General features: G+C 51.4%; 12 protein-coding genes across 12 annotated transcripts; 6 read left to right on the plus strand and 6 right to left on the minus strand.

Moving 5' to 3' along the window:
• Window positions 1–2,950: 2,950 nt before the first annotated feature.
• On the minus strand, window positions 2,951–3,328 carry LOC100903088 (histone H2A). Its single transcript, XM_018640607.1, has one exon. The coding sequence runs from the start codon at window positions 3,326–3,328 to the stop codon at window positions 2,951–2,953; it is 378 nt and encodes a 125-aa protein (XP_018496123.1).
• A 199-nt stretch (window positions 3,329–3,527) lies between these two features.
• Window positions 3,528–4,168, plus strand: LOC108864606 (histone H2B). The gene has a single exon (XM_018640609.1). The coding sequence runs from the start codon at window positions 3,528–3,530 to the stop codon at window positions 3,900–3,902; it is 375 nt and encodes a 124-aa protein (XP_018496125.1). The 3' UTR covers window positions 3,903–4,168.
• A 415-nt stretch (window positions 4,169–4,583) lies between these two features.
• Window positions 4,584–4,997, minus strand: LOC108864610 (histone H3). The gene has a single exon (XM_018640618.1). It carries the CDS (start codon window positions 4,992–4,994, stop codon window positions 4,584–4,586), a length of 411 nt encoding a protein of 136 aa, XP_018496134.1. The 5' UTR covers window positions 4,995–4,997.
• A 411-nt stretch (window positions 4,998–5,408) lies between these two features.
• LOC100903234 (histone H4) lies at window positions 5,409–5,726 on the plus strand. Its single transcript, XM_018640616.2, has one exon. The coding sequence runs from the start codon at window positions 5,415–5,417 to the stop codon at window positions 5,724–5,726; it is 312 nt and encodes a 103-aa protein (XP_018496132.1). The 5' UTR covers window positions 5,409–5,414.
• A 1,090-nt stretch (window positions 5,727–6,816) lies between these two features.
• Window positions 6,817–7,194, minus strand: LOC100901363 (histone H2A). The gene has a single exon (XM_003746233.1). The coding sequence runs from the start codon at window positions 7,192–7,194 to the stop codon at window positions 6,817–6,819; it is 378 nt and encodes a 125-aa protein (XP_003746281.1).
• Window positions 7,195–7,374: 180 nt separating this feature from the next.
• LOC108864607 (histone H2B) lies at window positions 7,375–7,842 on the plus strand. Its single transcript, XM_018640613.1, has one exon. It carries the CDS (start codon window positions 7,395–7,397, stop codon window positions 7,767–7,769), a length of 375 nt encoding a protein of 124 aa, XP_018496129.1. The 5' UTR covers window positions 7,375–7,394; the 3' UTR covers window positions 7,770–7,842.
• Window positions 7,843–8,623: 781 nt separating this feature from the next.
• LOC108864609 (histone H3) lies at window positions 8,624–9,037 on the minus strand. The gene has a single exon (XM_018640617.1). The coding sequence runs from the start codon at window positions 9,032–9,034 to the stop codon at window positions 8,624–8,626; it is 411 nt and encodes a 136-aa protein (XP_018496133.1). The 5' UTR covers window positions 9,035–9,037.
• Window positions 9,038–9,435: 398 nt separating this feature from the next.
• On the plus strand, window positions 9,436–9,765 carry LOC100903377 (histone H4-like). The gene has a single exon (XM_018640615.2). The coding sequence runs from the start codon at window positions 9,454–9,456 to the stop codon at window positions 9,763–9,765; it is 312 nt and encodes a 103-aa protein (XP_018496131.1). The 5' UTR covers window positions 9,436–9,453.
• Window positions 9,766–10,590: 825 nt separating this feature from the next.
• Window positions 10,591–11,053, minus strand: LOC100901504 (histone H2A). Its single transcript, XM_003746234.2, has one exon. It carries the CDS (start codon window positions 11,051–11,053, stop codon window positions 10,676–10,678), a length of 378 nt encoding a protein of 125 aa, XP_003746282.1. The 3' UTR covers window positions 10,591–10,675.
• A 180-nt stretch (window positions 11,054–11,233) lies between these two features.
• Window positions 11,234–11,628, plus strand: LOC100903522 (histone H2B). Its single transcript, XM_018640612.1, has one exon. It carries the CDS (start codon window positions 11,254–11,256, stop codon window positions 11,626–11,628), a length of 375 nt encoding a protein of 124 aa, XP_018496128.1. The 5' UTR covers window positions 11,234–11,253.
• Window positions 11,629–13,281: 1,653 nt separating this feature from the next.
• LOC108864605 (histone H3) lies at window positions 13,282–13,692 on the minus strand. The gene has a single exon (XM_018640605.1). It carries the CDS (start codon window positions 13,690–13,692, stop codon window positions 13,282–13,284), a length of 411 nt encoding a protein of 136 aa, XP_018496121.1.
• Window positions 13,693–14,093: 401 nt separating this feature from the next.
• On the plus strand, window positions 14,094–14,423 carry LOC108864608 (histone H4). The gene has a single exon (XM_018640614.2). It carries the CDS (start codon window positions 14,112–14,114, stop codon window positions 14,421–14,423), a length of 312 nt encoding a protein of 103 aa, XP_018496130.1. The 5' UTR covers window positions 14,094–14,111.
• Window positions 14,424–14,458: the final 35 nt, after the last annotated feature.

The raw sequence follows: 14,458 nt of genomic DNA on the forward strand, positions 1-14,458 counted from the left end.
GAATTGTACTCGAGTCAACGAGTCCTATGGCTGCGTCGGCGTCGCTACGAAGGAGGAGGCACGGACTGAGCCCGCAAGGAATGTGCGTTCTGAGGCATTGTTTCTTGTCTCCCCCTAGCACCATGGGAACTCTGATATTCTGTTGAAATATTCAGCAGGGTAATCGATGCGCGCTCGGTCCGGAGACGCTGTTCTTTCTGAGAGAATCTGAACGATCTGGAGAAAGAATTTCCTACACAAATCGAGCGACTCCTTCACGGGCAGATCCCTGGCTGTTCTCTCCGTTCGCTTTCGTCATTGAGGAACCGCTTATACGGATGGGAGCCTATTATGAATATCGGCGAAAGGAACAATCGAGCCGATTTTCTCTTCTCCCCCAGAGAGAGATTCCTCGCGGCCGTTCTTCGCAGCAATAGGGAGAGCTGAAATCTCATACCAGTGTTCTCCGCATAGGGAATGAATGTCTGACGGGAATCGAGTGCCTCAGAGCGTTGGAACCCCGCCACGGGGGACATTGACCATGAATCAGATTCGCCTGATTCATTTCCAAACGTAATTCCTTCCCATTCCCGCGGGTACGGAAAATCAATAATCGGGCGATCCGGATGATTCCTCATAAGCTCCATATGTCCGTGATTTGCATTGAATCTTTTGTTGCAGCCTTTCTTCCCTCGCCTGGTGACGGCTTTAGCGGGGACTTTACCCCTGGGCCTCTGGGTCGGATTTTTTCTCTAGAGTGACGTCGTCTCCAACCGCATATCGACGCTAGTCTATCATATGCGACGGACGGTGCAGCCTTGAGAGTGATAAGAAGTGATAAGCTTATTTCTCGTAAGCTTCGGACTCCAATATTCCCGAACTTTCCCGAATCGATAACCGGGGCGGTCGCAGCTGAACCTCAGGAAACAAGGACGACAATTATTCTTCGATAGTGAAAACTGGGTTTCCGTGGACCCCGGGTTGAGCTTGGAATTGGAAGATGGAGTACACGCTCTCTTAGGAGCTCGGTCCTGAGAAGGCACACTCCCTGCAGTCCGTCAACTCGTATTGATTGTGCTCTTCCCCGATTGCAAAGGTTGGAACGCGCATGAAGAGCGGTTTTCGCTCCAATCCTGATCAGGAGGCAGTCGTCAATCGACAATCGCTCCTCGGAACTCTCCAGCCTGAGCTAAGAGCCGGGAGGAATTCTCAGGAATAGTCGCTTCGAGCAGTCGGAGTCTTGGGAAGAGTTTTAGGAAGATGAGGCATCTACGCGGGTCATCCCTCCGAAATGATTTGGAAGTGAACGCATTTTCCGCATCATCGTGCCTATCGGCGGAAAGCTTCGGATGATCACGACTGACAAGTCAGAGGCTCCTCTGCAAGGAGGGAGTTGTGAGTTCGCAGGCACGTCAAGTTGCCTCTTGGCAATCATGCCTGAGCTCGGCCGAATGATACGATGTAGCGGAAGAAACTCACTCTGCCTCCGCCGAGTCCTTCTGGATAGTGAGCGGAACTATCACCTTCGCTGATGTTTCCGTGGTCTCGAATCAGAACCGGATGAAGCGATGTCGCGAGCCAACATTTCGGATCTCGCTCAACGAAGTCCAATCGCGAGTCGCTCGTGTTTTCAACGAACTGCTCGTTGGAACGCTGACTTGGAACCACTGCTCCATCGGAACAGTGACGAGAATCTCCTAATTTTCGGGGGATTCGTACACCGTTTTGAAAATTGTATGGGAGGGAGGCGAATCAGATCCGGTCTATCACGGTCGCCTCGGATTCCGGTGCTTGCAAGTCTGTCTTGAACACTACGAGTGCTTCTAGATAGCAAGCACCGCACGATGTACGTCCGGATGATTTTGCGCTCGCAAGAGCTCTCTTGGCGTGAAGGATGAAGTACAGCGACTTCTGCTGACAAAAATCATCCGAACGCGGACATTGTGCAAAAATACTGAACAGATGAATCAATCGAGGTGCCTGATTGCTGTGAGGGATGTCAGAGATCGATTGATGTAAGTAGGAGTGAGAACTCGAGGGGTCGGTGATTACCCGACCAGACCGAATGTGGAGCCGGCGGTGTTCGCACGGCGTCGAAAGGCACGGAAACTGGAATCCTCATCGGTACGGGTGTGCGAATCACCGCACTTAACCCTCATGGTTCCGCCCGACTTCCTCCAATCACCTTGTCTCTGGCATTCGAATATCCCCACGATCAGGTAGTCAGAAGCCGAGCGAGCCGCGTGCAAAGTTAGCTTGTGCTTCAGGACTAGAGCGCCTGATTGGTGCCACGTGGGTGAGTTAGGAGTCTGCATGCGCCCATCCTCATGCTCCTGTTCGTGATAAGTTTGATACGGTAAGAATCCGCCCTCATGAATCAATGGAGCTCGACTTCCGGGACGTTGAACTCGCTGACGCTCAGCTTCGCCGGAACGTGCCGTGCTCATACAAGAAACTCTGATTGATTCGCCCCGCTGTCAGTATCATGAGACAGGCTCCTTTCCGGATTCCCCATCAGACTGGCTTTTTAGATAAACCCGGGACGCCCCTGGTCGGAGTCCGCTCTCCTCACTATGAGATCGAATGTAGAGCCGCTCTCGATCCGTCGCAGAAGTTTTCCATCCCTGTCTCGCTAGAGCTCTCGCCAGGTGGAGATCTCGTCCAAATCGAAAACAACTGTCAGTTCGCAATGCTGGTTAGTATCTGTTCGTCAAATCGCATGCCGAGTGACACCTTCTCCCCAAACCTAACGTGATTTAAGGAAATTGGGAATCCAAGGGGCGCTGATGCTGATGGTGGAAATTAGTGAGCCATATCTCAGGCGTATCATACGATATGCGATTCATCTCAGTGATTTGAATCGCAATCGATGGACTCCGAGGGAAGTGAAAACCCGCTTAGTAGGATATTGATCATCTAGGATCTGGTGGCCCTGAGAAGGGCCGTTTTTTTTCGCTTCCGATGGGAAGATTCAGGCGGCGGCCTTGTCGGTCTTCTTGGGGAGAAGGACAGCCTGGATGTTGGGCAGGACACCACCCTGGGCGATGGTGACACCAGAGAGAAGTTTGTTCAATTCTTCGTCGTTACGGATGGCCAACTGAAGATGACGGGGGATGATTCTGGTCTTCTTGTTGTCACGAGCGGCGTTTCCTGCCAACTCAAGAACTTCAGCAGCCAGGTACTCGAGAACGGCAGCGAGGTACACGGGGGCACCAGCTCCGACACGCTCCGCGTAGTTTCCCTTACGGAGAAGACGATGGATACGACCGACGGGGAACTGAAGCCCCGCACGAGAAGACCTGGTCTTGGCCTTCGACTTGGCCTTTCCTCCCTTACCGCGTCCAGACATGTTTTCAGTATCGTTTTCAGAAAGCAACGAATACTTTCTCGGGGAGCTCCCCGCCGTATATACGACGCCGCACAGGCAGCGCCGACCTTCACCCTCTCCCAGAGCGAGGGGAGTTGGCGCTGTTTTCGCCCGGCTCAAATCGCTTAAATACAAGATGCGCGCTCTAAACACTCAACCTCGTTTGAGCCCGAGCTGAACGATGCCGCCTGCAGCAAGTGGAAAGGCTGTGAAGAAGGCCGGGAAGGCCCAGAAGAACGTCCGCGCGACCGACAAGAAGAAGAAGAAGCGTAGGAGGAAGGAATCTTTCTCTATCTACATCTACAAGGTGTTGAAACAAGTTCACCCCGACACTGGTATCTCATCGAAAGCCATGTCGATCATGAACTCGTTTGTCAACGACATCTTCGAGCGTATCGCCGCTGAAGCCTCTCGTCTGTCCCACTACAACAAGAGGTCAACCATCACCTCCCGGGAAGTTCAGACCGCTGTGAGGCTCCTTCTCCCCGGAGAGTTGGCCAAGCACGCCGTCTCCGAAGGAACTAAGGCTGTCACCAAATACACCTCGTCGAAGTGAGCGCTCATCGAGCCCTCAAAAAAAGGCCCTTATAAGGGCCACCAAAGTTTGAAAGATCACTTGCCTCACAGCGCCTGTCCACATGATTATAAGTCGGAAGATTACCATTATATCTAGTTTTTCCCCATTTCTCCGAATGAGTTTTCGAGACTCCGGCTTGCCTCCTACTTTTGCCAGCTCCAAAGACATGACCAAGCTTGGTGGCTCTGTAGCGAGTCGAGATCGAAATGTTCCTCCGCAATCCTGAGTTCTCCCGAAGCAATCGATGTGTGCGATGTCGCTTGCTCTGTGATAAGGATTTTTGATTCAGCATGTGTTTATCGGGCGCCATCATGCATGAGACCTAGAGAAATCGGAAAGCGCTTTCTTGGGGCTAGCTGAAAATGTTGCTCCCGACTCCCGAATAAAGAATCTGAAAGGAATGCTCTCATAACACACAAGGTATGATCTCTCTGAAGTTGAAGATTCGTATATAATATATTTATTATGAGTCTGAGCCAATCACTCGCTCTTCACGGCCAATTCTACCAAGCGCTTCGTATGAGCTTTCCCCCAATACATATCAGGTCCATCTGAATTTGAAAATAGGAGTCCGATATTACAAACTCCGCAGCCAGAAGGTATGATCTTTTAGAATTTGGTGGCCCTGAGAAGGGCCGTTTTTTCTCTCAAGCGATTGGCTTAAGCACGTTCTCCACGGATACGACGAGCCAGTTGGATGTCTTTGGGCATGATGGTGACACGCTTAGCGTGAATGGCGCACAAGTTGGTGTCTTCGAAGAGACCAACGAGGTAAGCCTCAGAGGCCTCCTGGAGAGCCATGACGGCTGAGCTTTGGAAACGGAGATCGGTCTTGAAGTCCTGAGCGATTTCACGGACAAGTCGCTGGAAGGGCAACTTGCGGATCAAGAGCTCAGTCGACTTTTGGTAACGACGGATCTCACGAAGGGCCACGGTACCGGGCCTGTAACGATGGGGCTTCTTGACTCCACCGGTGGCCGGTGCGGACTTACGAGCAGCCTTGGTGGCGAGCTGCTTACGAGGAGCTTTTCCTCCGGTGGATTTACGCGCGGTTTGCTTCGTACGTGCCATGTTAGCGAGCTTCGAACGGTCGATTCGAAAATGGTGGTACCGCGGTGAGCCGCGTTGCTTTTATGCTCTCGAACATGGGAGAGCGGAGCATTGGGGGAGGAGTTTCAGGACTAGCACTCCGACGGGCACCGAAGATTGGAAGCAGAATGTATCCATGTGTGTGATCCCTCACGAGACCTACCAACGATTATTACCTCGATATTCTAGATTCGATAGAAGGAGCTACGACAAATGGCCTACCCATTTGACGTTCCCGAGAGACGTCTCTACGAAATCCGCGCTCTCTTTGTAGCGAGTGAAAGAAGCGCGCCATGCCCCTCTCCCCTTCAGAAGCGCATCAGCGACCGATGGTGCCTCTCCATCGTATATAATCGAGACGACTTAGAGTTCGGGCATTCAGTTTCCGAGCTCTGACGAAACATGTCTGGACGTGGCAAGGGAGGAAAAGGTCTTGGAAAGGGTGGCGCCAAGCGTCATCGTAAAGTTTTGCGTGACAACATCCAGGGTATCACCAAGCCCGCCATCCGTCGTCTGGCTCGTCGTGGTGGAGTCAAGCGTATCTCCGGTCTGATCTACGAGGAGACCCGAGGTGTCCTCAAGGTCTTCTTGGAGAACGTCATCCGTGACGCTGTCACCTACACCGAGCACGCCAAGAGGAAGACCGTCACCGCCATGGACGTCGTCTATGCTCTCAAGAGACAAGGACGTACCCTTTACGGTTTTGGAGGTTAAATCGAATCTTCCCCATCGGCCTTGCGGTCGCAAAAAAACGGCCCTTTTCAGGGCCACCAAATTCCATGAGTTCACTATCTCGCGAAGTCATTCCGTTTGGCAAACTGGTACCGATGAGCTTCTCCATTAAATTGAATGCCCGCCTGTCGACGAATAAAATTTGTAGAAGATGTACCGCATGACACTCTTCGGGGTGGATAACTCTCCAGGAGGGCCGATATGCACGTCGATTCAAAGGATTTGATGAGCATCATCAATTATAATGATATCACTTATTATTATATTTCTTCGGTCGCGTCTGATGCAGATGGAGGTCTGCCTCGCGAGGCTCATCTCCACGTTGAACAAACGGGCTCGACCTGTTCATCACTCTCCGATTAAAGGAGAATTATGATTTGTTATGCGCGCGATTATAGTCGTTCGCCTTCGAGCACGCTCAGTGAAAAGGCTCCGGCATGATACTGTATGGAAACTCATAAGTCATGACTCATGACGAGGGTTGTAAATTTTTCGCGGACCACCATTTTTCCGCGAATATTCGCGGAAATTCCCGGCTACTCCCCATAGAGTTTCAATGGAGGCCGCGAATTTGGCGGAAATTTTCCGCGAAAAATTTACATCCCTACTCATGACCCTTACCCGGGACGGGTTTGTCTTGCCCTGCCCCATGCTCTTGGTTTATGTATATCAATTGCTGACTAGTGGGTTGCTGGCTCAGAATCGGAACCCCCCGCTTTTTCCCCCAGACGATCCGGTGATTCGTGCAGTCGACCAATGAAACGAAAGTCCGCCGCGAATGCTTACTCCGAGTGCTCACGCTATTCCTTTCGGATTACCAACACTTGAGCATTTTCGAATTGATTATCCATTCTTAGGAATATCGGAGCGAGCACTCATATGCCTCTGGAACGTGTCGTCCTAATAGATCGGTCGGAGTCGCCTCTCCAAATCTTTCGCTATAACCCGCAGCCTCCGGAGGTTAGGACCAAATGGACTGCAATCGAATCATTCCACAGAAAAGCTGAGTATCGATCTCGTAGATTTTGGTGGCCCTTAAAAGGGCCGTTTTTTTCGCTTCCGATAGGAAGACTCAGGCCGCGGCCTTGTCAGTCTTCTTCGGGAGAAGGACAGCCTGGATGTTGGGTAGGACACCTCCCTGGGCGATGGTAACACCAGAGAGAAGTTTGTTCAATTCTTCGTCGTTACGGATGGCCAACTGGAGATGACGGGGGATGATTCTGGTCTTCTTGTTGTCACGAGCGGCGTTTCCTGCCAACTCAAGAACTTCAGCAGCCAGGTACTCGAGAACGGCAGCGAGGTACACGGGGGCACCAGCTCCGACACGCTCGGCGTAGTTTCCCTTACGGAGAAGACGGTGGATACGACCGACGGGGAACTGAAGCCCCGCACGAGAAGACCTGGTCTTGGCCTTCGACTTGGCCTTTCCTCCCTTACCGCGTCCAGACATGTTTACAGTTTCGTCTTCGAAAAAGCAACGACTGCTCTCCCGGGGTGCTCCTCGCTTTATATACGACGCCGCTTAGGCAGCGCCGACCCTCACCCTCTCCCAGAGCGAGCGGAGTTGGCGCTGTTTTCGCCCGGCTCAAATCACTTAAATACAAGGAGCGCGCTCTAGACACTCAACCTCGTTTGAGTTCGAACTGAACAATGCCGCCTGCAGCGAGTGGAAAAGCTGTGAAGAAGGCCGGAAAGGCCCAGAAGAATGTCCGTGCGACCGACAAAAAGAAGAAGAAGCGCAGGAGGAAGGAATCCTTCTCTATCTACATCTACAAAGTCTTGAAACAAGTTCACCCCGACACTGGTATCTCATCGAAAGCCATGTCGATCATGAACTCGTTCGTCAACGACATCTTCGAGCGTATCGCCGCTGAAGCTTCTCGTCTGTCCCACTACAACAAGAGGTCAACCATCACCTCCCGGGAAGTTCAGACCGCTGTGAGGCTCCTCCTTCCCGGAGAGTTGGCCAAGCACGCCGTCTCCGAAGGAACCAAGGCTGTCACGAAATACACCTCGTCGAAGTGAGCGCCACCAGAGTGCTCGAAAAAAGGCCCTTATCAGGGCCACCAAAATTCAAAAGATCACTCTCCTCAGAAGCATCGTCCCCTAAAATTCTTAGTCGCCCGATCCTTCGTAAATATCAAGATCTTGTCCTCGGACCTTCCGAGAGAGATTTGAGCATTCGGTTTCCATTACTCAAGTTTCAGGGCGACATATCTGTTCGCAAGCGAAATTCTTGGTGAAAAGTTGCGCAAAGTCGCGATTTTCAAGACTCGAGTCCTTGACATGTTACATCTCGCGACTCTCCATGCATGAAATACTCCTCCGATTCGACCGAGTGATATCAAAAGTAGAAAATGAAAATTTGACCTGGACATGCGAAATCCAAGGATTGGAGGACCTTCAGTATTGTCTCCGACGAGTTTCCAACCAAGGGCCCTGCCAATGAGCAGAGAGCGAGTCACGGGTATCCCACTATTCCGACTAATTCTTATCTCAAAACTCATTCATGCAGAGTATGGTGCTCGAAGATTTAGTCATCATCCCCTTGCAGTTTCGTTTTACGAACAATCCTGCTACTAGAGTCTCGAGAGTCGGGAAAGCTACCATGTTTTCGATCATCCGTTGACTTACAATTTTCATTCGTTCCATACGATTCGTATCTAATTCGTTCTACCATAGGTCTGAGCCAATCCAATCGCTATATCTGGCCAAGGCTACCAAGCGTCTCGTATGAGCCATCCCCCGATGAATGTCAGGTCCATCTGAATTTTGGAATAGGAGTCCGATATTTCAAACGAAGCTCTGCAGCCAGAAGGTATTATCTCTTAGAATTTGGTGGCCCTGAGAAGGGCCGTTTTTTCTCTCAAGCGATCGGCTTAAGCACGTTCTCCACGAATACGACGAGCCAGTTGGATGTCCTTGGGCATGATGGTGACACGCTTAGCGTGAATGGCACACAAGTTGGTGTCTTCGAAGAGTCCAACGAGGTAAGCCTCAGAGGCCTCCTGGAGAGCCATGACGGCTGAGCTTTGGAAACGGAGATCGGTCTTGAAGTCCTGAGCGATTTCACGAACAAGTCGCTGGAAGGGCAACTTGCGGATCAAGAGCTCAGTCGACTTCTGGTAACGACGGATCTCACGGAGAGCCACGGTACCGGGCCTGTAACGATGGGGCTTCTTGACTCCACCGGTGGCTGGTGCGGACTTACGAGCAGCCTTGGTGGCGAGCTGCTTACGAGGAGCTTTTCCTCCAGTGGATTTACGCGCGGTTTGCTTCGTACGAGCCATGATAACGAACTTCGAAGTCTAGTTTCGACAATGAAGGTTTCTCGAGGTGCCGTCGAGCCTTTATGGTCTGGAGCATGGGAGAGAGGAGCGTTGGGGAGGAGTTTCACAACGAACAATCTATGAGCCCCGAAATATGTAATCGGAAAGAATAATTTAGGCTCATGAAGAAAGCTGGTAACTTCTCTCTCAATAATAGGAGATCGCATTCGATAGGTTCAGAAATGATGTCAAGCTCCTCTAATATTGTTCTAGAAATACGAATTCACGGAATTGGCGCGCTCACGCCGGTGGCGGGTGAAAGGAGAGCACCATTCTCCTCTCCCCTCGGAACCCATGTTAGCGATCGACGGTGCCCTCCGGGCGTATATAAACGACTCCATTTTGAGGCCGAGCATTCAGTTTCTGTTATCCGAGGAAACATGTCTGGACGCGGCAAGGGAGGAAAAGGTCTTGGAAAGGGCGGCGCCAAGCGTCATCGTAAAGTTTTGCGTGACAACATCCAGGGTATCACCACGCCCGCCATCCGTCGTCTGGCTCGTCGTGGTGGAGTCAAGCGTATCTCTGGTCTGATCTACGAGGAGACACGAGGTGTCCTCAAGGTCTTCTTGGAGAACGTCATCCGTGACGCTGTCACCTACACCGAGCACGCCAAGAGGAAGACTGTCACCGCCATGGACGTCGTCTATGCTCTCAAGAGACAAGGACGTACCCTCTACGGTTTCGGAGGTTAAATCTCTCCCCATCGGCCTTGCGGTCGCAAAAAAACGGCCCTTTTCAGGGCCACCAAACTAAACAAGCTCACTATCCTCTCGCGAAGTCATTTCTTCCGGGAAACTTCCTATGAGATCATGCGATCCGATGAGAGATTCGATCCGCGACAAGAGTCGAGGAAATCTGCAGAGAGTGGACCATATCGCTCATTCGTCGGGGCCTGCAGCTCGACGTGGCCGCTCATATATACTAACCACGATTCATGGGACTTGATCGATGATTTCTTCATTGACATATCCTTGGAATCGTATGCAGTCCCCCACATGGCGAACATGGATCCAGTCGGAGCATTCGTTTGATTCCAAAGGCATATTCCCGAGAATGTTTTTGAACATCAATGGAGTCGTTCAGTGAATAATAGATATCCATTTAGGCTCCCTAGCATCCTGAAAACTCCAGCATGCTTTCGCGGTCTGGTTGCGTCCGTCGATTTATCGTCGCATCGAGAGATTGCTGACTTCAAATCTGCGATTTCCTTCACATAATCGAGCGACTCATTTGCTGATATTGATCAATGTCGAATCGCAAACGGATCGAAATTCCGGGGGCTTGCGCGATTTCTCTCAAACAAGCCGAAACCTCTTCCGTTAACTTCTTCCATCCTCGGATAGTTTCGCGTCATTATCAATTCATCAAGCATCTACTCGGATGTCCTACATAGGATGGCTTTGATCCGGGCAAGAGTTCGCCATCAGTACACATTGATACGACACGGAAGATCGGTGAATATTACGGATTCTGCAGGAGACATCGGCAGCCAGAATCAGAGGAATATCATGCGATTAGATGAAAGAGATAAGCTGAGTATTGATCCCGTAGATTTTGGTGGCCCTTAGAAGGGCCGTTTTTTTCCGCTTCCGATGGTGAGACTTAGGCGGCGGCCTTGTCGGTCTTCTTGGGGAGAAGGACAGCCTGGATGTTGGGCAGGACACCTCCCTGGGCGATGGTAACACCAGAGAGAAGCTTGTTCAATTCTTCGTCGTTACGGATGGCCAACTGAAGATGACGGGGGATGATTCTGGTCTTCTTGTTGTCACGAGCGGCGTTTCCTGCCAGCTCAAGAACTTCAGCAGCCAGGTACTCGAGAACGGCAGCGAGGTACACGGGGGCACCAGCTCCGACACGCTCGGCGTAGTTCCCTTTCCGGAGGAGACGGTGGATACGACCGACGGGGAACTGAAGTCCCGCACGAGAAGACCTGGTCTTCGCCTTCGACTTGGCCTTTCCTCCCTTACCGCGTCCAGACATGTTCAGAATATCGTTTTCAAAAAAGCAACGAATGCTCGTCTGGGGTGCCCCTCGCTTTTTATACGACGCCGCTCAGGCAGCGCCGACCATTACCCTCTCCCAGAGCGAGCGGAGTTGGCGCTGTTTTCGCCCGGCTCAAATCACTTAAATACAAGAAGCGCGCTCTAGACACCCAATCTCGTTTGAGCCCGAGCTAAATAATGCCGCCTGCAGCGAGTGGAAAGGCTGTGAAGAAGGCCGGAAAGGCCCAGAAGAACGTCCGTGCGACCGACAAGAAGAAGAAGAAGCGCAGGAGGAAGGAATCCTTCTCCATCTACATCTACAAAGTCTTGAAACAAGTTCATCCCGACACTGGTATCTCATCGAAAGCCATGTCGATCATGAACTCGTTCGTCAACGACATCTTTGAGCGTATCGCCGCTGAAGCTTCTCGTCTGTCCCATTACAACAAGAGGTCGACCATCACCTCCCGGGAAGTTCAGACCGCTGTGAGGCTCCTCCTCCCCGGAGAATTGGCCAAGCACGCCGTCTCTGAAGGGACCAAGGCTGTCACTAAGTACACCTCCTCCAAGTAAGCACTTGGAAAGCTGCTCCACCAAGGAAAAAAACGGCCCTTTTCAGGGCCACTCTAGTTTAAAAGATCTCTCCTCTCAGAGCGTCGCCTCGGCTGACCACTTCCCTTGCGATCCCGCTCCGTATCACGATTCTTCCCCAACTCTTGGCATTTATGTTTCAATTTCATTGCTGAGGTCGCTTCCTTCATCTTGATAGCTTCGGAAGCATAGACAAGTTTGTCGACTCCGTCGGGAATCGAGATCAAAATGTTACTGCCAAATCAAAATTATATGCAGAGGACGCGGGGTCGTCAACGTCGCGAACTCGATTCCAAGATTTCCTGATACGATATATTTCGAGAGCCATCACCCGTGAGACTCCGGGGAAATCGACGAGGCGTTTCCTCTGAGGCCAGGGCTGAAACCGGGAAGTTCTGAGTGCTCTGAGGCTCTTTTCCGGAGGATTGACGAAGCTTGCCGTCTCTGACGGGACGAAGGCTGTAATCAAAGACACCTGATCGAAGTAGACACATCTGCGATACTCTCAAAAAAAGCGCTAGTCAAGGCTTTCGATGCGTACGAGATTGCAAACCACTCAGCTTCGTCTGGTCTCGTCTCATCTATATATTATTATTATTCCCCCCTTCATCTGAATATACGCACGAGGGCATCGCATATATATGCGTCGACATATATCCCGGAAACTCCATAGAATCGACTTTCATCAATGGGGTCCACCATCACCCCCATAACAATGCAGGTCCTTTGATTAGCATCCCGGGCGGATCGTCTGAGATCTCAATGAAGTGAGATAGCATTTATCCACAGCCGACCGAGAGAAGGAGTCCTATACCCACTGAGAAATCTCGACGGAAGCTTCCACCGATCGGAGGCCAACCGAAGAATTTCGGGAGAGTTACCATAATGAACGGCTGAATCCGTGATTGCTTCTCCGTGGAGAAGGCTTGATACGGCTCCCTCGCGTTACAATCGCGGAATTCGCAATCGATATCAGCAGTCGGGGAATGATGTGAGAATGCGGAGGCATGTAGCTTGAGTGAGATGTCTGTACATGTTCTTCCGGATATCGTCCATCGCTAAACGAGCTCGAGGTATGAAATTCTCGCACATCGGCGGTATCTGATATCGAGGTGATTATCCATCTGGAGTGGAGCTCCAACTCCCCCGCTCGATTCATGCGCGAGGATTGAGTGGTTCGCTTGCCCTAGCAGTGTCTGTCTATCACTTCATTCCAGAGCCTAGAAGACAGTCCTCATCGTGGATTTCAAAGCACTGCAAGTTCCCGACGGAGTCCAGGGCGAATGCGCTCCGCGCAAAAATGTTTATGCTTGCTCCTGAAGACATTGAGAGCCGACACCATAGACACCAAACGGCCCTCCGAATTCAAGAAATCCATATTTATTCTTCCCATTTATTCCCCCAGGGCGATGGGTGCCATGGAAGCCCACCGGAATGGTGATGCCACGGCTCTCGAGGCTGGGCTCATAAATCAAATATCGAGGTGATGGAATAACCTTCGAGAACTACCTAACTGAAATCGACCCGGAATAATTTCAGGTCGGCTAAATCCGGTTCTCCTAATCTTACTCCCCAGGGTTCGATCTCTTTGAATATGGTGGCCCTCAGAAGGGCCGTTTTTTTCAAGCGATTGGCTTAAGCACGTTCTCCACGAATACGACGAGCCAGTTGGATGTCTTTGGGCATGATGGTGACACGCTTAGCGTGAATGGCACACAAGTTGGTGTCTTCGAAGAGTCCAACGAGGTAAGCCTCAGAGGCCTCCTGGAGAGCCATGACGGCTGAGCTTTGGAAACGGAGATCGGTCTTGAAGTCCTGAGCGATTTCACGAACAAGTCGCTGGAAGGGCAACTTGCGGATCAAGAGCTCAGTCGACTTCTGGTAACGACGGATCTCACGGAGAGCCACGGTACCGGGCCTGTAACGATGGGGCTTCTTGACTCCACCGGTGGCTGGTGCGGACTTACGAGCAGCCTTGGTGGCGAGCTGCTTACGAGGAGCTTTTCCTCCAGTGGATTTACGCGCGGTTTGCTTCGTACGAGCCATGATAACGAACTTCGAAGTCTAGTTTCGACAATGAAGGTTTCTCGAGGTGCCGTCGAGCCTTTATGGTCTGGAGCATGGGAGAGAGGAGCGTTGGGGAGGAGTTTCACAACGAACAATCTATGAGCCCCGAAATATGTAATCGGAAAGAATAATTTAGGCTCATGAAGAAAGCTGGTAACTTCTCTCTCAATAATAGGAGATCGCATTCGATAGGTTCAGAAATGATGTCAAGCTCCTCTAATATTGTTCTAGAAATACGAATTCACGGAATTGGCGCGCTCACGCCGGTGGCGGGTGAAAGGAGAGCACCATTCTCCTCTCCCCTCGGAACCCATGTTAGCGATCGACGGTGCCCTCCGGGCGTATATAAACGACTCCATTTTGAGGCCGAGCATTCAGTTTCTGTTATCCGAGGAAACATGTCTGGACGCGGCAAGGGAGGAAAAGGTCTTGGAAAGGGTGGCGCCAAGCGTCATCGTAAAGTTTTGCGTGACAACATCCAGGGTATCACCAAGCCCGCCATCCGTCGTCTGGCTCGTCGTGGTGGAGTCAAGCGTATCTCTGGTCTGATCTACGAGGAGACCCGAGGTGTCCTCAAGGTCTTCTTGGAGAACGTCATCCGTGACGCTGTCACCTACACCGAGCACGCCAAGAGGAAGACCGTCACCGCCATGGACGTCGTCTACGCTCTGAAAAGACAAGGACGTACCCTCTACGGTTTCGGAGGTTAATTCCATCCATAGTCCTGAAAAAAACGGCCCTTTTC

This window comes from Galendromus occidentalis, unplaced genomic scaffold (genome assembly GCF_000255335.2).
Source record: "Galendromus occidentalis unplaced genomic scaffold, Mocc_1.1 scf7180000077492, whole genome shotgun sequence".
NCBI classification, from domain to species: domain Eukaryota; kingdom Metazoa; phylum Arthropoda; class Arachnida; order Mesostigmata; family Phytoseiidae; genus Galendromus; species Galendromus occidentalis.

Excerpts from the sequence above, each read along its gene's own strand:
- LOC100903088 (XM_018640607.1), bottom strand. The coding sequence starts at position 3,328 with ATGTCTGGACGCGGTAAGGGAGGAAAGGCCAAGTCGAAGGCCAAGACC.
- LOC108864606 (XM_018640609.1), top strand. The coding sequence starts at position 3,528 with ATGCCGCCTGCAGCAAGTGGAAAGGCTGTGAAGAAGGCCGGGAAGGCC.
- LOC108864610 (XM_018640618.1), bottom strand. The coding sequence starts at position 4,994 with ATGGCACGTACGAAGCAAACCGCGCGTAAATCCACCGGAGGAAAAGCT.
- LOC100903234 (XM_018640616.2), top strand. The coding sequence starts at position 5,415 with ATGTCTGGACGTGGCAAGGGAGGAAAAGGTCTTGGAAAGGGTGGCGCC.
- LOC100901363 (XM_003746233.1), bottom strand. The coding sequence starts at position 7,194 with ATGTCTGGACGCGGTAAGGGAGGAAAGGCCAAGTCGAAGGCCAAGACC.
- LOC108864607 (XM_018640613.1), top strand. The coding sequence starts at position 7,395 with ATGCCGCCTGCAGCGAGTGGAAAAGCTGTGAAGAAGGCCGGAAAGGCC.
- LOC108864609 (XM_018640617.1), bottom strand. The coding sequence starts at position 9,034 with ATGGCTCGTACGAAGCAAACCGCGCGTAAATCCACTGGAGGAAAAGCT.
- LOC100903377 (XM_018640615.2), top strand. The coding sequence starts at position 9,454 with ATGTCTGGACGCGGCAAGGGAGGAAAAGGTCTTGGAAAGGGCGGCGCC.
- LOC100901504 (XM_003746234.2), bottom strand. The coding sequence starts at position 11,053 with ATGTCTGGACGCGGTAAGGGAGGAAAGGCCAAGTCGAAGGCGAAGACC.
- LOC100903522 (XM_018640612.1), top strand. The coding sequence starts at position 11,254 with ATGCCGCCTGCAGCGAGTGGAAAGGCTGTGAAGAAGGCCGGAAAGGCC.
- LOC108864605 (XM_018640605.1), bottom strand. The coding sequence starts at position 13,692 with ATGGCTCGTACGAAGCAAACCGCGCGTAAATCCACTGGAGGAAAAGCT.
- LOC108864608 (XM_018640614.2), top strand. The coding sequence starts at position 14,112 with ATGTCTGGACGCGGCAAGGGAGGAAAAGGTCTTGGAAAGGGTGGCGCC.